This window comes from Bombus huntii, chromosome 6 (assembly GCF_024542735.1).
Source record: "Bombus huntii isolate Logan2020A chromosome 6, iyBomHunt1.1, whole genome shotgun sequence".
NCBI lineage: Eukaryota > Metazoa > Arthropoda > Insecta > Hymenoptera > Apidae > Bombus > Bombus huntii.
Window position 1 is genome coordinate 3074208 of NC_066243.1, and position 26790 is coordinate 3100997.

Consider the following 26790-nt stretch of genomic DNA (forward strand, 5'->3'; position numbering starts at 1 on the left):
ATTATCCGCGTCGTTTGCGCAGATCAAAGAAAGGGCTTAATCTTTTCTACAACGAAGCCTTTCGTGGGCGGAGCATCGACACCTTTTTTTTTGAGATAGCACCTTGCCGACTATTGTACCAATACACCGCGTCGCGTGCATACATAAAGGCATCGCGCTTATGCGCGCGCAAGATTGGTCCAGATTCCTACCCGACTCTTCGTTGTCCTCTCTGTCTTTTTCTCTCTCTGGTTCTTGGTGTTCTCCTGTTACGCTTTCGCGGCTCTCCTGGTACGTGTGCGTGCCCAGTGGCGCCGCCGGCCGGGCGAAATCCTAGAACCCTAGAACGACAGCCGAGACTCGGACCCCCCCGTTGTTCAGTCGTGGGTGCAGTGCGTGCGAGTGTGCAGTGGTTTCGGGAGCTGTTTCAACACCGGCGTGGCCTGGAGCGTGCGAGGTTAAGTCAGTGTCATATTGCCAACCCTCGTTGCCATTAATATACGCTTCGATCTTTACTTATTTTTTTACGGTACTAACGTTTCTTATTTTTCGTCAATTTGTTTACTCTCGTAATGCATAAACTCCACGCTTTATGACAGAAGATTTTTACAAATCCAGGGATTAATGTTTCATGTGTTTAGTTCTTAACAGCGTTTGTCATTTGTGTATGCAGATTGTTCGAACAACGAGACAGTTTACGTTTGCCAGGGATACAGTTTAGACTGTTGGCAATTAATTAACCACTTAACGAAACGTGATAAAAGCTTGATACCCTTGTGAAGCAACCGATGGTTCTTATCGGTCATAATTGTTTATCGTAAGTTTTCGTTATTTATTTTTCGTTCAGCCCGCACGGTTAATTTCTTCAAAGGTTCATAAACCGTACATTCGTGCAACTGCGAAGCCCGCCATAAACTTTTTGTGTATATTGATGGCGATTGTGATTGAACGGAGGGAGATAGCGAGAAGTGTTCGCGAAGGATAGAGCACGGCGAAAATACACCGTGTGAAAATCGCGGGCGCGTTAATGATTTGGTGTTGGTGTGTTACGACGAACGAAGACGTCGCGCAGTTCTCGCAAAAGAAGGTCACCTGTTTCATGAGCTGCGATTATCCGAAATAAAATATCATTGACCTAGTTAGCAGCGCAAAAGTAATTAGACATTCAGACTAGTAGGGACCGTAGGTGAGAGTAGAGTGTTGATCGATCCTTCGTCATTGCCGAGCGCATGTACGTGATCCATCGTAAATTCACGTTTCCACTTGTGTATCGGTGCGTGCGGTGACACCGAGTTGAAATACGGCACGCGGGCCGCCCATCGGGGAGTCGCGATGCTTAGAAGAGGAGGAAATTTAGTCTCGTACGGGTAATTCAAATCTCCAGCCAGCTACGAGACGGAAACGAATGGCCGGATTTTCTCCCTAACGACTAACGACATTCATATTCGTTAGCTTCGCTCTCTCGTTTTTCCCCCTCTTTTTTGCTTTTCGACGTTCGATGGCGGAATCTTGTTTCCCCTATCTGACTAGCGCACTATCGATCTATCATCGATATCGATCATGAATCTGCGATCTCCATTACGATGTTTCGAGTTGTGCATTGTGTCAGTCTTCTAGTGTTTTCGATAGTATTAACTACGTATTTCAGTTTCAAATTTTGAATTCGAATAACGGTACTTTTTACTTGCTTAATACGTTTTTACTTGTATTTTGCCAATATCAATTTTCATTGCTCTATTTTATGTATAAAAAGTCCAGTTGATAATTTGTCGATATCTTGTTTCCAGCAATGTGCGATTATGTTTACAACATATGGCAGACATTAAAATCTGTATACAACTATGAAGGAAGTATATCAATAATATCAAATAATTTTCGACATTGCAAGATATTTTATGTGTGCATTTGTCATTGACATGTTTATTTCAATTAATCGAACTGTATGGCATTGCTGAAACACATTCTTCACCAAATGAAACAAGTGAAATTAGTTTAATCATAATTGATGCATCAAACGTCATGTGTTAACCGCATAGAAGCTCGGAATGTTCGAGATTATCTTCAAAGATTTATGACAAAGTCGCGAAGAGCGATAGATGATCTATTGGCAGAGGTAGTTATATCGAATACTTTGGTAATATTGGATACTTTGTGTATGTTTATAAGTAACAATAACAGTATACCTAATACTATATTCCTTGCTGATATACATATATGTAATCGAACTGTAGATTTCAACATTTATATCTATGTTTAACGTAACATAAATATAACATTTTTATGAGTAGACTGAATGTAACATTTCTTATTCTTAAAAGATAAAACCTAGATAGACAATTGATTTATTAAATATAATAACAAGTATTATATTTTTGGTTTACTTATATGCTTTTCTTTATTACGTGCATTTTTTGGGGCCGTCAAATTTCCTACGAATGTATAAAAAGTCGCAGTCTACTTATGAGAAATAATAATATTATGAGAATATAAACGTATTATCTCGCCATTATTATCAGGAAAGATACGCTACCTGCGTTTAGGATCCGATACATATATAACATCAGCAACTATTCGTGATTGAATCGTAACGATATTGTCTTCTGTTTACGTGAATGTTTGTAGCATAGCGTAATTTGTGAGTGGAAAACGTACGAGTTGCCAGTTTGATATCCAAGTGGAAAATCCATTGAGCTAATCCTAATCCCAGCACCGATGAGTGGTTCACCTGGACTGATCAGACTACCTGCATAACGATCGTTGAAAATCGGATTAAATGCTGTCAGGTATAGGCTTGAATTTACATCCAGCGGTTATCTCGTTGAATTGCAGCGTACTTTCCTCTAATGGCCTTTCGCGAGATACGCGAATCAATCAGTTGCTTGCCAATGTACCGTTCGAAAATGATAGGTGCAACGTTTCGTTGTCCTTTAATAGCGACACTAGCGTTCTTATTTGCTTTCGCTTCTGAGAAATTAAGCATACCTTTCCGATTTCTACCATTTATTGCATTTGTATTTTGAACTTTAGTGGCAATTACTTTCGACTTTCCGTTGATTACTTTCGAATATATGACGCATTAAAATGCAATTAAGCGAGTATTAATAACTAACCTAATTGCATACATAGCTAGGATACTTTCTGGTGTTTACAGGTTACCACCTTTGTGCGTTACCAGTTCTTTTAATTACGGTGTCATGCGCGTTTAATTTAAAATTGTACTTTTATTCCTTTTAGTTAAATTTCCTGTATTCTTTGGATCATCTCTGACTAAATCATATTTTCCTATCGTTGGAAAGTATCATAAGTTTCAGGAGAATAAGAAAGAATTGTTATCGATAGGTACGTATAATTTTTTATTTTAGTATTTCTCTAAAAATATTCTTGAAACGTTGAAAGTCTTTTTTTCGATAGAGATGGAAGTGAATCGAGTAAAATTCGAGGATCCTAACAGGATGAAGAGTCACTTATTTAAATTATCTGTATGAGTATGAATCGATAAAGTATTATCTATCAGGTTTGAAATGTCTGTCTCACGAATCTGTTACTCGTGCCATTAACGTTTCGTTCACCTGACATTATGGTTCTTCTCGAATTTCAAGACTGTCCGACTACAATTTCTTTTCGTAATGAAATATCGTATTTCGCTTTTACTTTTTGAAGAAGGCAATTCTTCTATCAATTTTCTTGCTCTTAATACCTCAGTCGGAACTTATTAAACGGATTAATCCAACTTTGAATAGCGACTTGACTGACTGTAGTTCGTTCTCTGCAAAACAGGTAATTAATATAATTGCGAATGGCGTCTAAGTTGATTCTAAGTATTATACCCCTGCGAAACATGGAAATTTTATTATGGCGCAGATGCATGGCAAATGGAAGTCTTGGAACTTAAAGTAAGCTGCACGACAGTATTAATAGCTTTTTAATGTCAGGGAAAATATGATTACCGCAACTCTCTTAATATACATTATCGTGGGACCGATGTGCGATAAATTAAGTTATTTAAATTATATTCCGGAGCGTGCTAGGCATTCAATTTTGTACCTTTCAACGATAGGTTAGCGAAGGCGCTTTTTGTCTTTCCTCTTAATCTAATTCGTCGCTTGACGTTTAACTTCTATAAAGTATAAAGGGAAATCCAACATTTTTTCTATGTATATATCGTACTTCATATTTCATTGAAACCAAGACATAAATATTGTACACGGTTATTTTTGCACTTATTATACTATATATTGCATAATTGTCTCGATTTATTTGCACGATAAATACTCCTAAGAGGTCCGAATTTGTTATATAATTACCATAAAATTTGCAATCATTTTGAGCCAGTTACGTCACAATTATTGAATGTTTAATGTTCTCGGCTTAATTACACCTGGGCGGTGTAACGTTCTCCTAAACTGGATGTCGTTAGCAAGTGTGACGTATCTTTACTTTGCTTAGGTGATGAGAATAGAATGGCCGTTGAGATCGTATTTGCCACTCTTACGTCGAATATGTTCTTCTAGTTGATCGAGATTCTTAATGAAGGTCTGATAGGCTAAGGCAAATACAATCTCTTCTCCATGAATTTTCTTAATACATTGAATGTAATTGTCTAAAGTTTAGACGACATTTGGAACTATATTTATTTGTCGTTGCTGAAAGTACTCCTTTGCTGTCGTGTTAAATATTTTATGTTCTTATGTCGTTCTTACAACGTTTTACTAATTATATTTTTTAGAATTATATTATTTGTATTTTAAATAACGTGTTAAGTATTAAATCTGGTATTTTATTATATGAAAGAGAAACGAAGGGAAAAGAGATTATTATGTAAACTGTGGATATATTTATGCGAATTCATATTTGGAAGAACGCAATTAAACAAATAGTATCTACACAAAGATTAATTTCACGTATTATCATGAATATTATATGTACGAATATTGCAATATATCCTATGTGTTCTTGTACGCATAAAACTCTGCAGTCTAGAAGTCGTAAACTGTAACAATCTCACGTTAGTGAATTGTTTTATATTTCTTAAATCTGAATATAGTATGTGATATATTTCAAGTAGACGAGTTACTAAAAATATCCGCGACACGCTTTAGGTCTTAAAAATGCAAAATTTTAATTTCTGGAGATACAGCTATCAACATTCTTCTCTTAGTAGTTTTTGGGTTGCATCGTCGCACGAGAAGAATATATACTTCGACAGCTCTTGCCAAGTTTTTTTTTTCACTTGTCCTGTACAAGATTTAAATTCAGTTTATCTCGTAAAATATGGCAATAGTATTTTTAGAATAATACTGCCGACTGTTCTGTTTTAACAAGTTATGATGAAAATTATTGAATTGAATAAATTGTGTGTATATATGTATATATAATAAAATATGAAACTATTGAAATATATTGTTAGGGAAATACAAAGTGGCATAACAAGACAATGGATAAGCAGAGTATCGATACATTTTTGTGTCTTTCTTTTCATTCTAAAGGAATTCTATTGCGTTAAATTACTCTTTATATTTATATTAGTTATATTAATTATATAGTTAGTTATACTACTTAATTATAGTATACCAGTTATATTAATATATATGTGTTAGTAAAATTTGGTTAAGTAACAAATGAATTTTTCAAAAATTCTGTGACATAGTAGTACAGTTTATTACAGCCATTTGGAAATCCATTCTCCATTGCAAAATCTGCGCTCGAATATGTAACAAACATTCCTTATCGATTATTGTTCGATTCTACCATATTAGACAAGTATGTTTCACAATCAAATTTCACTTCATTAGATATAGGAAACCAATGAAATGTCTTACTTCATAGTTTGAAGATATCGATGCAGCTGATATGGTTGGAGTATCTACTATTTGAAAGCATTGAAATTCGCGCATTTCATGGATACTTCAATACATTCCATGGTCAGATTGATCGTACACCTATCATACCAGTACAATCTGGAATCATGACAATTCAGATAATTGGAGAAATACTCTACAGCATCGCATCTATGCCTACCTGACATTTTCGACCGCTTTAATAGCTTAACGCTAGTGAAACATTTTTTCAAGTACAATTTAGAACATTATCATATGGCTTACAGCTATTTTCGTTTTAGTAGCACTATAGCAGATTTTTCATATACAGTTTATGTCTAAATTGCTCTAATTATTTAAATGTATGTTATTCGTAGACTTCCGAAAATTCTTGAAAATCTTATTGTGTAAATTATATTTATTTAAATTCTTGCGTGCAGAATACTTTGAAATACGTAAAATTGTTTTATTTAGCGCATTCAGAATGCAAAACTAATTAAGTATCTTTAGAAAGGCTATTGAAAATGATTAGCTCTTTAAGCTAATTTTATGCGAGATATAATTTATGTCATTTGTAATGAAATAATGTATAATAATGTTCACAGATGAACAAGACACATATTTCAAATTTCAGAACATGTAAACAATATAATGTAATGTAGGATCCAAAATTCAATTGCAGATTCAGCGTTTGTTTTATGTTGTTCTTTTATGTAGTCTAAATTGCGTTAACTTTTATACATGTAGTCATGTAAATAGTGGTAGATGTTAATAGAAAGTGAGATGAAAACAATACAAAATATATTTACGTTTGTCATTTACAATAATTTTAGCTTTCTTAACTTCTTTTAACTGTAATATTCATAATAGTAATCGTCTCATTACAATAAAACAGCAACAGAAATTATCGTTTCGATGCATTATCGTAATAGTACTACAAAACATTCGGTTATTTTTATTTGTATAAAATTAGGATTTTTAGTATACCATACTCGTATTATACCATATCCAAAAACTAGTATGAGTCAACAAATGCGGAATCTTCTTGTACTTAATCTTCTACATACAAGCTGAGACTTGTTTGTGTAAAAGAATAAACGTAGTTGATTACAATTTCTCTTTTTAATTTCAAAAGTAGGGACAATACAATGATGTATTAAATAAAACACAAACAGTATGCAGAGATGAGCAAATAGAATTTTATAAATATTCATAATACCTTTCTCCTATGGTACATCGGTAGACTTACACAAATTTATTACTATCTACATGATAATATTGTAACAACGTTAAATGTCATTGTACGTATTCATTATTGGAATTATAAAAATAAAATATTGTTACATTCTTTTACATATACCCAATGCCATATAACATTCAATTGAAATTTATAGCAAAATAATCGGTTCAGATCTATAATAAAATAATTCAATTCAGATTTATAAAAAGATATTCAATTCAGATTTATAAGAAAACAAACAATTTATATTTATAAGAAAACATTCGATTCAGGTTTATAACAAACTATTCAATTCAGATTTCTACATCGATCACATACGTTATAAAAGTATCGTATCGTTAATATTGTCTTTACAGCGATATTTTCAAATAAAAGATGTTCATTCAATAATTATCTCTGAAATATTACAATTCCATTATCATTAAGAATTCACAAGTTTATACGCGTTTTATTTGATACTTTTTACAGATTCGTGGTTCGTGGTTAGTGCAGTCAAGCAGGAGTTCGATAGGGACGAGTGTGTTAGCCATAGTGGAGGAAGCAGGGGTCCATGATGCCCCCCATAATAGGGGAAACACTGCGCGTATGGTTCCTCTCGGCGTTGGTGGTTCACGGTGCTGTCGCCGGCAATCCAGACGCGAAACGCCTTTACGACGACTTGCTTTCTAACTATAACAAACTAGTGCGCCCTGTTGTGAATACCTCGGACGTACTACGTGTGTGCATTAAATTGAAACTTTCGCAGCTCATCGATGTGGTGAGTACAACTGTTTGTTCTATTTGTTTTGTTTACACCGTGATCTGGCGGATAATAGAAGGGCGTCGTGGCATCTGCGAAATTAGCTTCCCGTGTAATTTAACGAACGAAAAACGAGGATCGTTTTGAAGTTTCTGAAGCCTGCGATTATTATCTTATTATAGAAAAATGGCAGATTAAAATGAAATAAATTTCCGTAGATATAACATCAAATTTATCTCTTAAGAAGTTATATTTATGATTTTCTAATACTTCTAAAATACAGCTGTTTCTTTTTAAATTTTACTCAACCCTTTGACTGAAACTTTAATTTTACTGGCGTCATCTGCACACTGGGTCGTTTACGTTCATGTTTAGAGATTTGAAGGCTCTTGTGTTTTTAAATATCCCTTAAAACTCTTCAACATTCTTCCAGGTTTCTAGAATATCGTCCCATAATTTCTACTGCTATATGTTACCTTAATTTATTTAAGCAGAGCACAATTTAAATGAAGATATAGGAAAAGTAAGAAATTATTTAAAATTATTGTCAGAAGCAAACCAGTACATGGATGGAGGGTTAAGATAATTCACTCTTTATACGCGCCAAGTTAAATGTATTTTTCTTGAATAGCGAGGCTCGTCTGTAGCTTCCCCTAGTCCCATGCGCACCTCTTAATCCGCAGAGAGACAGGAAAATGTATGTATTTTATCTGATTGTTTCTTCGGAAGAAGTGGCCTTTGTACTTCTTACACTTTGCCGGTTTATGGCACATTTCATCACGGTATGCGCAGTAATCGCTCGTCAACGAGATTGAGGGGAAGCAAGGGACCGTGACGGTACGCCGTGGTTAAAATCGCACGTAGTAGTGTGCTCGTATTTGGGCTAAAGTGGATGGATACGATTATTCGATTACATGGTTATTATGTCGTTACTGGAAATGAATTTAGTCGTCGATTGTACATACATAGATATATGTATCTAATCGATGAAGACTAACAAGTTATACGCATTGAAAATTGGTTAGGAATTACGCGCTATTATACGTTGCATGTTACATAATTTCCTTTTTGGAAAATATTTCTTTTACTCGCTTATGTGATTAGCACTGGTTATGTGAAAACGTATCGTGGATGATTATAACTAAACAAATCTTCCTTTAGATTATTTCATAAATAGTAACTGTGGTCGTAGGTTTGTGAATTTATAAAAGTTACATGATATTATTGTAACAATTTTATCGTATCTATATATTCATTAAAATTAGAAATTATAAAATATTATTTGTTTTATATATAGTATAACAGAGTATTCAATTGAGATTTCTACATTGAATTTGTGCATAGTTTACGCAATATATTGGAATTTTTAGTAAGTCATTTTTAATATTAAATGGAAATAATACTGATCTTCCATAGATTCCTTAGTCCTGCATTCGAACTTAAAAACTTATAATTACTACCAAACTTATTAATAAACTCGGTTTCTATTAAATATATTGCGAGGAATTATATTAAAAGCGAAAGCAAGAAATCAATTTTAGCAAGTTCTATTTGAGCAATAAGATGTCTGTACCGTGTTCATTTAATGTATTACCGAAGCATTATTTGAATTCAGCATGCAAATGCTTTCGCAATCAGTTGATTAAATAGACAATACAATTTCAACATTATTTCAAACGCGTATACATTAATATAATATCGAAGCGAATACAGAATATATTGACCGTTATTGTGATTTAAATTTGGCAAACTGTTTAACATAAAATCGAAGCAGATGATCTTTCGTGATTTCTAAAAGCATTAATTAAAATTCTCGATATCTTTTCGATCCTCATTTTCATTTTGAATTTGTCAGATTATTCTAACTGCGTAATCTTCTAAATTATATTTTGTCATAACAGAAACGGAAGATCGGTTATTTCAATCCTATGCGAAGCATCTTGACGCGAAATGTACGTTTCCATAAAAATTTCCATTACCTTTTTGAACTTTTTGACAAGTAAATCTGTTGATTAGATTCTTTTCGCCTTTTATAGAATCAGAGTAGGTTACAGCTATTTCACCTCGCGCTCAAAAGAATATGTAAATGGATAAGCGCCTCGCGTTGAAGGTTTAAAAAGTTACACCCTCGAGGAGTATGAGTTCACTACCTAGGGATTCTATGTTACCTAGAGCTCCTCTTGATCTTCAGAGTCTTAATTGCGTCAAGTGTTTGATTGACAGCCTGCAGAGGTACTGGTCTTTATTAATTAAATACTTCGTGTGATAAATTGTCTTTTGTAGGCACGTGATGATTTATTCTGCCTTAATTTGCATTTAATCATTCATTAACTTTTCACTTTTCACTTTTTTTATCGCCGTTCGAAAGTTTTAGAACAGCTATTATGTTGGCTCCAAAACTGAAAAGAACAAACCATATAATAAAAATATCAGGACGTGAGATTTCATCTAATTTTTATATTATTGTATATTTGCGATTCTTGAAATATGCGCGCAATTTAAAATTTCTATTCTACACCAAGTATTAAAATTTTATTAAAATTCAAATTAGAAGATTCCCCAAGACTTTTGAGCGAGAGTGTATGTACATCTTTAAATGATTTTTGTTAGAAAAAGTCTTTTCCACAAGCTTCATCTTATATTATTAAACATGTAATTCGTTTGGACGACAATAATGTCATTATCACTTAAATGCTGTTATGGATTGCATCGAGAATTCACGGTATCGATAGGAAAGTATTCCTCAAAATTAATAACATCGTTTATGCTGTTCTTTTATTCAACGTTCTTGTCAATATCCATTATACTCTTATTTCTTGTTGAAGGAATTAAGTTCGCAGATTATCTAGATTGCATGATCTCTAGTATTCATTTCGTAATAATTTTCCACTTGAATACGATTTTCATAATTCACGGAGATGAGATGCTGCATACCAGAGGTTTTATCCAGGTTCAATCGACAGGCGGAATTCAACCTATTTAATTCTTCCGATGCAGCATCCCGAATCTTACAGACCAGTTATATCCACTATGAATTAGTCAAATCTGTCTGAAATGTCAAATAGTTGTAGTAATTATTTACATATTTCATGATAAGAAGTCTATTTAAAAAATATGAAATTATCTCTGATATTGGTTCTTTAAAATTTTGGGTAAATTTGGGCCATCGACTCTTGGCGTTATTTACAAATTTCATGATAGGCAGTCTATTTAAAATATATAAAATTATTTCTGATATTGGCTTTTTAAATTTTGTATGTTTCAACATTAAAACCATCCGTTTCTCGTATTAATTTTTCTATTATTGTTACAATTTTCTATTATTGTTATAAAATATAGAATCTGTGAATTGTTAAAAAGAAAACTATTTGTCATATATATCAAACTATCACGCGGTTATTAATATTTATTGTAATATACGTAGCAACGATTTGTTTGCAAACTTTAGTATAGTAGTTATATATGTAATGTCAATGAAATAAAAATAAATACACTTTTTGAAAGATTTTTATATAAAACTAAATAAATTTCCTTTAATCTCTTCATATTTTTTATCCACGAAATAAACGTAGCTCGTTCTCTTTCTCTCTTCGAAAATCGAACCAAGACATTAATATTGGAAATCTATAGTTCATACGCGTCAGCAAATAAATTAAATAAAATTTAAGGAAGATCAATTTTCCCAAATAGTATCAAGAATTTTATTTTTGGGAGATACAGATTTATTAAAATATGTGTGAAATACTAACACGAGATTTATCTCGTTTTCATTTATTGATAGGTAGAAATATTCTCTGAACAAATATAATACCTTCTAGTAATATATCTTATCGTTGCTAAATAGACGTTAACACAAGATTGCTTCAATTTTAATATCAACTATATATCAATTACTTATGTGCAAGTATATCTTAAAATGTTTGTATACGTATAACTTCGTAATAACGTATCATTAACGAAGACATCGAACTTTATTACAAGTAATTAATACAGTTAGCGTACGACGTTAACGAACTGATATTTGATATCGTTTTAACGACGTAATCTATAACGTGAAATTACTTAATTGTTTCTCGATGTCACTTGCTGAAGAAGGGGATCCTGAGAACCATTAATGCGCTGAGGTGAAAATACAGAAATTACAGACCTTCTGTAAAGAAATAAGTTCGAGGGGAAGTCGTGGAATTATTTCCATTAGCATGTACTGGTTGTATGGGTGGCGTGGCAGCAAATTGCGTGGCTGTATGCATATATACATTCTTCGGGTAGATTGCGTGGTTTCTCCATGCTATTACGTCGATTTGAGGAGAGTATTCGCACGAGTTCTGATAACTTTCCTTAGAATTTTCTTTTCTATCGAACCTTGCACGAAATTAGATTCATTCTTGGCTCCATTGGATAACTCTGGTATTTTAATGGACAACTTTTTATTGTGTAATTTAGAAACATTTTTTTTAGAATGATATTTATGGCATAAACAAGAAAATACATATTGTTTGATAGAGTAGTTACACTATCTTGGTTTTACTTTTTAATTCTGGTAATAACGATATTCTTCTAAGAGCCAGAAGCCTAACGGTTTATTTTTTAATCTGATCATGCATCATGATAGTGTTTCCAATACCGAAGTTATTGATTCGGTAGTTAAACGTTCTATTTTGTCAAAGTTTTGAATAGATCAATGTTTATTTAGACTTAGGTATAATTTTTGCACGCGTTCTTGTTTACGATAAACGTGTATTATATTATTTATCTAATTATACTTACTCCATTGAAAACGTTTTTATTGGAAAAGAAACGATTATGTTATTATGCAGATTGGTTATGTAGATTCTTAAAAATAAAAATAATTGTTTTGAAAATATATCGTTCTCACGTCGTTCTACGAAAATGATAGTTTTGTATGGTACCGAATATGATTTTCAAAATGCATTAAAACCAGTTCTATTCTTGCTTTGACTCTTCAGAATAAAGAGTAGCTCATAGAGAAATAAAGGAGAAGAACTCAAGGAGGAGAGAATAATTGTAATAATTGTTTATTGGAAAATTATTATCACACCCTCGATATCGTCTCTACGACGATACTATCGTCTTCAAGCAACTCCTCTCAAAGGCAAATTCTTTCAAGTCAACTTCCCAACGTTAAACTTGTGATTATCTTCAAATCCGATCAACTTATCTTCGCTCTTAAGAAGTAGCTTCTCCCCATTAATTTCATGTGCAGCGTGCTAAGAACATCATCGCGTCACGTAATCTTTGTAGTGTATTGATGATTGGTGACGACGCTCTTCTATAATACGGTTAAATAGCTTTATACTTGTTTTAGTTTCATTTGTAATGGGGCATGTATATAAAGATATACATTATTAGCTTATATAAAATTATACAATGATATATATGTATATGTATACAAGAGTATCCTAAGTTTAAACGATTAAAATTCACCAATATGTTCCGAAATATATTAAATATATTATAGATATATAATAATATATATGTATATGTATGTATATAATATTATATAATAATACATAATATATATAATAAATGAAATGTATTATAGAAATAATGAAGAAACGTAATATAAACGTGGATACGTACACGCTTTCCACTATTATTAATAATTATTTAATGCGCATTGAATGAATGTATTATGAAAATAGAAAAGTCTTGAAGCACTGGAATATAATTACAATGGCACAATCAAGTACACCAGTTCTCTTGCGTTAATGAATAATACACACGACATAATGTTAGTTTAACATAAGCCACAGTAACGTTCCATGTAAATTATGTTTATATTATACCTTAATGAGTGTAGCTGTTAGTTATGTTAATTCATTGTTGTGAACACAGTATTTTACTATAAGCTAGTTATCATTTGCTTCAAAGGCATTAACTTATTAATATTACAACGAAATTTTCAAACTATGTATTATACGAACCATATATGGCATTTTTGAATATTAATTTAAATCGTAAAAAAACAGATAAAAATACAATGTGCGCTAATATCTGATAAATATTTCATTATACATAATTTTACATATTATACGTATTTTGTCTAGTGATGGCTCGGTTATAATATTAATTAGTTGATTACTTAGAAGAAAATGTTAAAATAATTTGTAGTAAAGCATTGTACTTGTAATTTCGAACTAAGCTTCAGCGAACACTCTTTTGTGCTTGTACGGTTTGTTCAAATATAGTTTTTAACAGAAAAAACGGAAACGATGGTAGATCTCTTTTTAAACGTTTTCATTTTCTGTTCACTGTAAAATTGTGCTGTTATCGTTGATTCCTGCGTGAGATGCCCACTTGCTACGAGGGGAACTGATTGGGTGCTAAAGCGCTTCTAAAGCACACGAAATCTAGCGTGATCCGGGTTTCAACACGCGAGGGATTACAGTTTGATCGAATCGAAAAAAAGGAAAAAAAACAGTAGATATCGAAGTACGAGTAATCGTAAATACTGTAAAATCAATTCTTATAATGCTGCGATGTAAATTTTCAATCACAAAACGATAATACGTTTGCAGTGTACTATATATTAATAGCATATCAACAGATAAAAATCAAATTTTTTCTCGCTAATTGATAGAATATTTCGTGCCTATTTATTATATAACCATTTTTTTCAATGATTAAAAGGCAATTTATGAATATTTTTATAACGATAAAGACCAATAATTTTAAGTATGTATATAATTTATTTATGTAATTATAGAAAAGTTAGAAGGCCGTAAAATTTGTGTACTTTTTGTGGATTTTTAAATTGATTAACAATAACTTGCAGAGCAGGACATAGTGAAAATGCAGAAAGTTCTGTAGTTCACAGAGAAATTGGTAGTTCACCTCAAAGTTTCCCTACTTTGTATTTCAAGTTTTGCAGAAGTTTCTCCGTGCTATTGTCATTTGAAATTTGCATATTTCTTTACTTTAATCCCGCAGCGATATTTGATTCGTGTGGATTTAAGGGAGAACCAGACGTTAAAGATTTCGAAATCACCGCATTAAAAAAATGTTTTTCTTATATTAGGCATATAGTAATTCAATTTATGAGAAATATATCGAACCGGGGGAAAAAGAAGTTGAAGTAAAATATAAAATCGAACTTTCCAACTCAATGTACATCCTAACAAAAATGAATTGTTGATAAACGTAGATTTATGAAAGTCTATAACACAACAGCGTTATTAAATTTTCCACTTATAAAATAATTGTTGACGCATCATTAACTGTAGCTTTAATCTAGCCCAGCAGGCGGTTTATTGAATTATTTATTCAGTATACTTTACGGCTACTATTAATGGAATCATGCTTACATTGTAGGAGCAGAGTAAAGTATAATCTGCTAAAATGTTGTTTCATTATTTTATGCTCGATATTTGCAATTAATTTTTATGCAAACGATATTTTCATCCAAATATCCAAAATATTTATAAGCTATCTTCTTACGGTGGAACTAAACCTAATTTTGTATTTAGATACAATTAACGTAGTTTATAGTGCAATAAGAAAGGCGAAGAATATGCATTAAATGTTGAATATATGTGTTGTTCCACTATTTATGAAATATCGGGAAAAGGAATGATTGTACATGAAAAATAATCGAAAATATACAAAGAATTTTTTAGATTTGAGGCTTTGTTTTCAACGAAATCAGCTTCGAAAATTTATTTGTTATACGTCAATTTGGCCACTTAGTAATTGAGTATAGTTACAATACTTTTCGTCTTAATATCGATGTTATCTATTAAATATACATATTTATAATATCTTTTTTCTGAGACAATTGAAATGAAACTTCAGATCCAAAAATATTTCTGTCAGCGTTATGACAGAATATACTATCAATAAAAACTGGGATTCTTATCACTATTGTGTTAAATATTTTTGCGTACATCATTAAAGAAATAGAACCTAAGCAAACATTCTGTTCATACTTTATTACAATTTTATTCTAAATATTTTCGTGCATTTCAATTTTTCTTGAACGCGTAAGCACCCACAGTCTACTTATAATTCTAACTGTATGATAAATGACCTTTGAATACGCGGGACGATTTAATTTCTCAAGGCCCGAGCAATCAGGAAGATTCATGAAAGTTAGGGAGGAAACATCTTAAAGAAATTCTGTTTGATTTACGTAGGACATACCGATCTACATACGTTCATATACAGCTATTTATGATGTTGACGTAGGTATTGCGAAGCTGGCTCCATTGTCAGGATGATCTATCATAAGCACTGTACTCTATGCGCAACCCTGGCGATATATGGGCCAGGTATTCGCAACACAAATGTGTCGCTCGGGTTGAAGTTCTCGAGGACTGCCGATTGAATTCCATTAGAGTTCATTAAGGCGTATTACGAAGTCCCCGCGGTGAGGTGATCCATCGATCCTAAATCGAACAACGAAGTTTATTAGGAGAAGCGAATAGTTGAGAATTTAAGGTTGAAATTTAGGCTTCCTGTAGGAGTGGTCATAATGGTTGCTACGATTTTTTACACTCTATCAATGGCCCGATAAAAAAAGCTCTTTATCAAAAGTTAGATGCTATCGAATAGCTAGTCGACTATGAAATCGTCGAACAAAATTTTTGTTGAATAAAAGAGTCATCTGCACTTTTTTAAATAGCATTGTATAATTCTTTCTAGCCAATGTATTATATTCGAAAACACTGAAATCTACGGATACGAATTTCATTGAATAACTTGATTAGGAAATAGTCTTTTGAAATTATTATTGATAAACTTCTTTACGGACGTCTAGCCATAGGTCTAGAAACAATGTGATTCACTGATAGTTTATAACTAAGTGTAGGTAATATGTGCACTTACACGCTAGAATTTATTCGCGTTCCTATTTTTGTAAATATATGTGGAAGAATATTTTGATAGATTTTCGGATTACAGAGCTGAAACTTTAAGGAAATATAATACTAAAGGTAATTTGATATTAATAGGAGCGTTAGCGAACGCGTCATGGAATTCTAGAAAACTTTCCTGTAATTTTAGGTCACATAATATAGTCGCTGCCATTTTCAGCACATTATGTCTACTGCATAGTACTGCAGTGTCCGAAATTCGACATCACAGAATTTTTACAAAATAGCAAAGTAATGTTAAATTTAGTGATACTAAATTTGTGAATTAATTTAATGATTAATTCTTTTCTAAACAATTTGCTCTGTTTTCTTTTAATTGTGAAATGCATCTGAAACAAGCTTTTAATAAGTAATATTTGCGAAAAGGTATTAAAATTTTAATTTAAGTATAACATTCTACGATATATTTTCTAGTTTCGATGGATGTGTATTTATCAGTGTGTATTTTAACAAAAAATGATGCTTAGAAAAAATGTATTCTCGGATACGAATAATGTATTCAGTGGCAATATGGCCTGATTTTCAATTAATCAACAAATTTCCAAATCATTCACTCATTTCTCTATTAATGCGACAAAACAAAGAGCTGTTGGTAAAAAATGCACGTATTTACGCCATGTGCAGCCAACCTCTATATCTTCGACAGGTTTGAACTCATTCCATTAAATTGTTATTGTACTTAATCGATTCAACCATAAATTCATGTCCCCATTGATCTATATAGCTTCAATTTACATTTTCGAATATTTGTATAATTTGAGAGAAGATGAATAGTACTTGGACGCGTATACCGATAATAACAGTATAGATTTATATCCAAAAAGATATTTTATGAAAAGAGCCCTAGAGCTTTGGAATATGTTTACAAACTTTCAACAATCTTTTAATAAATAAAGCTACTTTACAATCTATTTTTACTTTTCGTAAGATATTAATCATTCTTGGGACGTCGCAGAATTCTTCCATGAAATACCATCAGTGTTATAAGTAACTCATTAAATGTGTGTAACAAATATACAAAGCAACAACAGAATTGTTTACCCTTCGATAACGTAAAAGAACAGATTGGCGATGTTTGATATAGTTTCATTTTAAAATGTTACCTGCTCTTTTGTTACGACCGTTCTCGGAGAGACGCGGTCGCTAGGAGAACGCATCAGCGAGAGCGTAAATTCTCGCTACGATTATGTTAATCGACGCCGCGAAATAGTCGTTCCCCTGTTTCGGTTAGGATAACAGAGGTGGTTTAATGAATGTAACACTGTATTAACAGGTTAACATAGAACAATATATTTTACAATAATATGATGAAGATGTTACAGAAATTTGACTCAACTTTGCGATATCTCTAGATAAATTCGTTTGCTCGTCAGATTTGTCGAATTGTCACGTTTGACTCGTCAGAAGGAACTGAACGCCCTTCGATTATTCCTTTGTCTCATTTGGAAGACGACCCCCACTATGCTCGGGTCACGCCACCGCTCGCGCCTATGATCACGTATGCCTCTTCTAGTGTGAAAAACGTAACGGTCAAAAATCGACGTTTCTAGAGCTCGCTGCTTGGCGACAACTATGCTCTCGTCGATACATTGTATATGATTCGGCGGGCAGATAAGACGGTTTGCCTGCGACGTTGTAGGACCGCGAGCGACGATTAGAAAATACAGCCTGTGGTAAGCCTCGTGGCGTAACATCTTCCATAAATGATATTTATAAAAGATTGAATTTATCGCATTAAGAAATCCACATTGATTTTCTTTAATTTCAATTGGCCTACAAATTTGCTTATTGTTGAGGTTGACTGATAGAGGAACGAGTGGATGAATTTTTAATAGAAAAATATATTGAAATAAGTATAGGTATAAGTACAGGTATAGTGTATGCTGATCTAGATCCTCACTCTTACAGTGTTACAATACAATAGGAAGGATGATAGGGAGCACGTTCATATATTTATAGCAAAGGATATTACCAGAAAGTTAACTTTGGTTTGTAGCTCTAATTGAATGCTACAAGAAACAGCAATAGAAATCTACTTATAGCTCTTTTTTTGTAGACCGTGTAACCCAAAACAACATTCATATTGAAAGCCACAATAATACGGACCTCTCCTTGTTTTTAGCTTTTTTGCTTCACTAAATTCTATTTTCTACGTAACAGCGGTGTCCAAGTTACGGATATACAAAAAAAAGGTATAGAGTTCTTCTTGAAGTAATTACTTCAACACTTATATTAATTCCTCATACATAATTATTTATACTTAGTAGCTTTTTATCTTCCCTGGTAAGAATTTCGCAATATGATATATATTAGATTGTCCGAAAAGTTTACTTAATACTTAATTCGTACATTCAATGTGCCAAACTAATGTAAAGTCTCCCAAAACGAAAAGAAGCAAATAGCGTTATATAAACTGGTGAACTTCATGAGAAACTATCGCCATTTATTAATTCGCGATAAAAATTCGTCGTTATTTATGTTGTTTCTCGATCAGCCGAGAAATGGAAATATGCAATGGTCATTACTCATCGTTATCGTAACAGGCCGTTTTCTATCGAAAAAGACATACTTTCTGCAGGTGTCGGTAGTTCTCGTACGAGAACGGGATACTGGAACTCTACGAAAGTTTCGCTGACAAATCGTCGACAATCCAGAAATGTAGGTGCACATTCGCGATACTCGCATAGGTGCAGGACGTACCGTTAGAGAACTTTCGCCATAACCATTGTTCATTCAGCTGACACGTACGGAAAGCGTTCTTTGTTTATATTTCCCTGGGTAATCTAGCTTTCTCTCTCTCTGCTTTTTTCTTGTTCACCTTGTTTTGTTCTCTTTACGTACTTCCTGTCTCTCTTTCGACCCCCTTTTTACCCGCCCCCGTCGCCTCCACGATTTTTCTCACGCGCACATTTTCAATGTCTACGTGCGTACGTGTCGGCATATTTTCAACTGAAACGGACGTAAATTTTTGTCGCTGCTCCGTCCTCAGAAATTACGCTCCACTGCGACAACTGACAAAGCATTCTGGCGGCTGTTCTAAAACTAGTATGGGAATTAGTCGGTTATATCAATGCTCATTTACTACCTTTTAAACATTTTAACAAATGTTTTATCAGAAGTATGTTTTATCAGAAACAGTATGTTTTATCAGAAGAATGTACTCAACACGTTTTTTCATTCTCATTTTTCTTCTTTTTCTAGCAGAAAAATTTCATCGATCTATATATTTTCGTGCTTTAACTATGACAAGTCGTTTGAGGATGGCTACATTCGCATAGTTTCCCAGAACAAAATCAAATACGTTTAATAGCTTTTTTGTTCCTTCTGCGTTATTGTTAATGATTATATTCATTTCCTACCTTTGATTTCGTTATTATTATTCGTTATTATCTCTTCGGGGCAAATGGAACAATATGTCTCGAGATAGGTGCCTAACTTTTAAAAAAATTAAAAAATGGAATTATAAAGTGTTCCACGTAACTGGGCCAAGTTGTAGCTCTGAAACGATAGATGACAGAAAAAGTTTTACTAGGCAGAGTTAAACGATTTCGACTCGTATTTCAACTCGTATTCGTCCAGCCTGCACATCTAAAGATTTGAAATTTAGCTATAAATTTTTATGTGCACCAAACCAGTGCAACAGTATTGCGTTGTATTTTATAAAATTGTAGCTAAAATATCATGTAAATTATTCAATATTATACTCAAGTATATAATATTTTCTTACAGAGAGTGATAAAGTGCATTGATCGGTGTAAAAATGAATTTATAATAACATAATATTTATTAATTTTGGCCTTTGCGGCTTTGAAATAGACTTGGCAACTTCTAAACATTCATCCATCTAAACCTTCACATACGTTCTTATGAATTATAGATCAATATCCTGTCTCTACCTCGTGACATTTATAAGTCATAAATATGCTACTTATTGCTGCCTCTCACTTTGCACTTTCATTTTTCTTTTTCTCTAAGAAGAGGAATATTTTCCTTCCCCAGTTCCTTTCATGTTACTTCTCGTTCATTTCGTTACATAGCGTATAAATGAATTTATATCTCCCATCCAAAAAAAAAAAAAAAAGAAATGTTGTTTCTGCAGTGGACACGTACATCAGCTTGAATTTTGCCGCATGAAAATTTGTTGTTTCCTCTACCACTTTGGAGCTATAGTTTGGCCGAATTTTGTGAAACACCGCACGACATCCCACTTTGAAAGTCACGCTTAGCTGAATTTCCTTGAAATTTGAATTTATTATCGCCCGTACTATCACGTTATTGCGTTCATCGCTAAAAGAAATTCGTCTCGGAAGGTTTTAAAACATTCAGAAGATGCTGAATTCTTGAGCCTGTTCGCGACGAAATTAATATTCTCGGCTCAGACTAGATTGGCATAATATTATTAAGTTGCCAAGCACCTCGACGCCGGCAACTTTCAATTAACTTAAACGCAAATCGTTAACAGATAAATCCATTGAGATCTGCAGCTATGTTCCCCTCGGATATGATTAACCGCATGGTAAATGAACTAGATACGCCAGGCACCTGTTCCATAGCTATCTACGATACTCCCAATGGATCGTAGGCCTCGTCCAGCAAATCAAATTAAATCATGCTGCAGCTCGATTAAATACCAACGGAAACCTCGCTTACACCTATTTCAAAATGTTCGCAAGGCCCCGAACTCGATTAACTACGTAATCATCTACCAGTGACGGCTACCCAGTGACTATCTCCTGCGATTATTGCAGCAATAATTAATACGCGTTAAACTTACAACTCTACCGTCGTGCATAGCTAACATCTTGTAGTTTCCAATTTAAAATCGATTGGAACGACGTGTTTTGGAATTAATTTCAAGCAGTTGTTTTAATATCGCGTATTTTCAATAATCTGTTTAAAAAAGATTTTGAATCACAAATCGTCCGGAATGATGCGTTTTGGAAATAATATTAGACAATCGTTTTAATATCATATATGTTACTCATGTTATAAATTATCTATCAGAAAGGTTTTGAATTTAAAATCGATTGGAACGACGTGCTTTCCAATGAATTTTAGGCAATTGTTTTAACATCAAGTATGTTAAATTATCTATTAATAAGATTTGATAGGAATTTAAAATCGACTAGGATGATGTGTTCTAGAAGTAATTTTGTCTTTCTAATTTAACAATTGTTCTGATGTTATGTATGTTGAAGCGTCTATTAAAAAGATGTATTTCCTTTCCGTCTATTTTTTGTAGTTTCATACTTTTGGTTTTGAGAAAAGTTCAATTTTAAATTTAATTATTTATAAATGAATGTATTAACAATTAGCACTGTAATTAGCTACCTGGCTTTGTTTGTTCTAATATATATATATACATACATACATATAATATAATAATAGCCATTGAATATTTGAACTTGATATTGAAGTTTCATCTTTTACTTATTTTCCTAATTCTTCTCAGATGAATATCTCTAATAATATTACAACATACATTTTTGTCAATCTTCAGAAGCATTTTTTTGTAAGACGGTTTGTTTTAAGATGTATAAAACACTGTGAAGTCGCAAATATCAAATATCTTGTTAGATTTGTTATCCAGCAGAATAAACTTTCTTGAGTAAATCATAATTGCGTTATAATTTGTCGAGAACACGTTATTTATTAACGTTTAGTATCGATGTAGATTTATATTTCACTAGTATCATTAGAAATGTAATATATACGTGTATAATTTTATAATGATATGGGTGTATGTGTACGGATTAAGCATATGTGAATACGAATGACTATATTTATGGAAATGATCAAATAATAGAAGTGGAAATTATGGAAACGAATAATAATGAAATTAAATATATGTAAAATTCGGACGATAAATTTTTGTAATAATATCTCCATTAACTTGTACTTACACATATATTACAATCAAAGATGTGCTATAGTACCGTGAAAGGACAATAATCATTTGAAAGTGATTTTATTGAGTAATAATAAATATTAATATTACCTAGATAAGTAGTAAGTGAAACAGTAAATTATTTATGCATTTATACATTTTCTAGCAATTAACAGAAATTCTTGCTTAGTATACATGTATAGTGTTCATAGCTTGCAACATCTGAAGATGGATAGAAGATGCTAATCTAAATATTTAACTTGTTATTTACATTTATCAGTTTAATGTATCGACTAAAAGTGTAGCAACTGTCAATAATATTGTCAGTGTGCCGAAGTTTTTGGTCGAAAACAGTCGCGCAGCAGTATTGGCAGTTGTCTCTATTAATAGTTTATTAACTTTAACTAGGCCAGAGTAGTTGAACTCCCGATATTTTAATCTTTGACCTCAGGATTTATAGACTCGGCGTGATTTTGAATACAGGCGTTATTTATCGGGGATAGTATGTAATATTTGATATTATCAAGTGGCTGTGTAAATATCATGGATGCTCGGTGCTCCGCCACTTAAATTGGAATTGTTCAAGCGTTTCCTATTGGCATTGCGAATTATCTGAAATGCACTTACTTTTGTTAAATTTCTGCCATTTGCGAATAAACTTTCCCATATGTTACAAAATATCACAGAGATCCAAAATGTTCGAATATCGCAGTAGCGTTTGATTTTCAAATTTCATTGTGATTCACGTGCAAGTAAAATAAGAAAGGCAAAACAAATGTAAATATTTGCAGCAACAGATAGGAACATTTGGGTAAAGGATTTAGGAAAAGAACTTTATAAGATATATTATCCTATATTGGACAAGTGCCATAAGTCCAAGTTCTTAAAATATTTACTGCGTCATATGTATAATATATATGTATATATATTTAGCAATATTGTATTAAATGGTAATATACAATATATAATTGAATAGATTAATAATATTATTATATTATAACTGATTGTAATAAAGATAATTCTGTAAATAGAGAAAGAAAATACACCTAGTTAAATAATTATTCTTGATCGTAACAAATTAATCCGCGTAAAGTTTTACATAATTAAATAATTCGATAATTTTATATAATTCATAAATATGTATAGTTCAATACAACTTTCTTTCTAATAAGAAGTATCGTAATTTTCAAAACCATCTTGTTTATGTTAATATATTTATTTCGGTAACAATCTTGATATAAATACAAGGTCCATTAGTTAAATTAAATATACACATTGACGTAAATACGATACGATGAAATAGAATTTATGCATTGCATAATATCCCGTATTCCTAATTATGTTAATTGATTTCATAAAAATATTACGGAACGTACTAAGCTGCATCCTCTTTACGAGCGAACGTTATTTACATTAGAATCTCGATTTAAACGCATATCATTTGCAGAAACAAATTTAATATAGAAAGTATAATGAGAAGTTGCTATCGAAGTTGACTAATTAAACGTTACGAAACGGGATCACGGTTAATGCAGTTTCGTAGCGCAGCAATTCGAATGAAAGCTTAGAAAGATATGAAAGGAGAAAAAAAAGTTCGATTGTGCCGCCTACGTGCACAAGGGGATAACCAGGAAACGAAAGAGGAAAAATAATCTGGGAGAACAATGACTGCCTGTACGTGGAACAAACGAGCAGCCGGCATGCAAACAGAAAAGTCGTCTGACAAATACAGTCAAGCGACCACTTAACCTGCTCCTCGCCTGCTTCGCCTTTGGATTGTGGCGGACCATTAAAATATTATTAAATATTAATAAAACACTGTTACTCCAGCGAATATGATTCTTGACAATTAAAAAAAATCATTTCCGCTTGCAACGAGTGACTTTATTCCCCATTCAAAACACGAAACGTCGTACAAACAATATTACTTATTGCATCGTCGATCGTTTTAAACATTTACATCTTGCAAAACATCCTTGTGGAGAATATCGTTACCGCGATGCTCGCATTTATTTAACAACGAAAAGAGAAATCGTCACGAATTACTTTTATTTACAACATGAACTTTTGAACAGATTTTTAACTAACTCCTCTCTCGTTAAATTCCAATTGTACTGGAAAAGAAAAATAAACAGTGGCCGATTATATTTAACTTTGCGAACATATGTCCGGAACAATTTCGTATAACATTTTCAGTATATGGTGAATTAATCGCGTAGAACTCGATGAACTTGTAAGGGATACCTGCTACATAGCGAAGATAAAAGTAAAAGTGCTGACGCGCCAGAAGGGATGGGAAATCATCACGAGTCATCGGGTCCAAGGACACGTCCGTGACCCTTTCGGAAAAAGGGTTCTTGGCAACGCGAACACGACCATATTTGATCGTGGACGAGTGGAAAAGCGTGTGTGTGATGAGAGGACAGAAACTCTTAAAAAAGGATGCTTTGGCAGAAAAAGGAAGAGTCGTCGTTAGTTATCGTTAATTGTCATGAGTTGTAACTTGTCGTTAGTCGTTACTAGTTGACCAGTTGTATTGATTTAGTTGCTCTAGTTGTAATTTATTACTTTATTAAGAAACAGTTTTAGTTAATTAGTTATAGTTTCTATCGTTTGTAAATAAATATATATAAAATGAAACCCTTGTAATTGGTATGTATCGTTTTGTATAGTATTATAAAATGGCTTTCGAGAATGTTTCGAAAATATCGAAAGGTATATCAGTGGCAAGTTATACTAACTGGAAAAGAGTACATACATATATCGATGAGAGATTGTAACAGCGAGTATACATACGTGAATTTTATTTCAATTTTTGAAAGTTGTGTGCGTGGTACTCCTGGTACACTCATATTATTATTAACGAAACAAAAGGTACATCTAGCAATATGCTTTAGCACCTCTTCGTTCGCTAAACTTGACATGACAATCCTGTTGTTTAATTTTACATCATAATACTTTATAAATGTTTGCATCATTTGCAATGCTATCGCAGTGAGTATCTTCTTTTTAATGAAATTTCGAATTGTGAAATATCGAAGTATCTGTTGCAGTATATGATAATTTTATGTACCATGGTTAAGATTATAGCAATGTCAAATATTTGCAATGGGATTAATTGCAGATCCTATTATTTTAGTTCAGTAAAATCATTTTATAGAGTGTTAGACTTTCACTGCCGGCACTTGTTGTTATTTGTTTCTATCTGAAGTTTCTCTTCTATGGATGTAGTTGACCATTATACACATATATAATGTGATATATAGATTATACAATATGGATATAATTTTTCGAACAGTGACAATTGGGAAATAGACCACGCGACGGAAATCAAAATTCTGGGCAAAGATAACTTTTCCGATAAATATTGTAGTTTGCTACTGTAAATAATCAGTTCAATTTAATCAAATAATTATTTTATTCGATTAAATGATCAGTTCAATTTACAACAATCTAAACAGAGAGAAATAGCTGTCAGAATTTCTGAAATCATAAGCGATTAGTTACAAAAATAAATCGTAGCTGGCAAACGTATTGCATTTAACAGAATTACAAATATAAATAAGGGCTCACCTTTAACTGTAATTAAATCTGTTCTGTTGCGCCCAACAATAGAATTATCTTAATTTTCAAATCAATAGATTACATGGTCGAACTTAAATATACAGTTCGTGGTGCGATAATTAGTAGCCGTACTTTGTTTCATTAAAATCGCTAGAAGACAAGTACTACTTCATCGCAACCGGAGCCTGATGGCTACGTCCACTTTAACGATCCAGCCAAACTCACGTTAATTAGTCGAGATTCACATCGCATGCTCTGGCATTCAAGAACCCTTAAAGGAGTGATCGCTTGTCAAGAACTATTTTCGAAGCTATGGAATGCTTGTAATCAAACCTTTCTTACACGTGTACACAACTATTCTGTCCACCACTTTTCGAGCAGATCTTGCTTTGTTTGTTTTTTTTTTTTTTTTAGTAGTAATTTATGGATATATTTAGTACAATTTGGTTTTCAGTAAATAAAAATAGTTAATAATATTTCTGTAACTTTACGTAATTACATTGACACAAATATATGCGAGTTTCGAAATTTTAAATGATTTATTTATTTATGGTTAATTTACAATCAAAGGTTTGTAGTACGTTCGCCTGAAAGTTCAGAGTTGTTTTTAACGAAACGCAACGAGAAGTTCTTATCGTCGATTAACTTGAGTTGATCCATATGTCGATACGAAA

General features: G+C 32.6%; 1 protein-coding gene across 11 annotated transcripts in view; it reads left to right on the forward strand.

Annotated features, from left to right (window-relative positions):
* Positions 1 to 286: 286 nt before the first annotated feature.
* Positions 287 to 26790, forward strand: part of LOC126866589 (acetylcholine receptor subunit alpha-like) — a 382525-nt gene continuing 356021 nt past the window's right edge. For 4 of the 11 annotated variants that reach the window (XM_050620377.1, XM_050620376.1, XM_050620382.1 and 1 more), the window contains exons 1-2: positions 287 to 441; positions 7504 to 7792. In XM_050620377.1, coding sequence (XP_050476334.1) covers positions 7586 to 7792 — 207 coding nt within the window. In that variant the 5' untranslated portion in view covers positions 287 to 441; positions 7504 to 7585. Of the gene's footprint in view, positions 509 to 1846; positions 2093 to 2601; positions 2763 to 7503; positions 7793 to 26790 lie in introns of those variants that run through there. The other 7 variants (XM_050620384.1, XM_050620387.1, XM_050620378.1 and 4 more) reach the window with 6 other exon arrangements.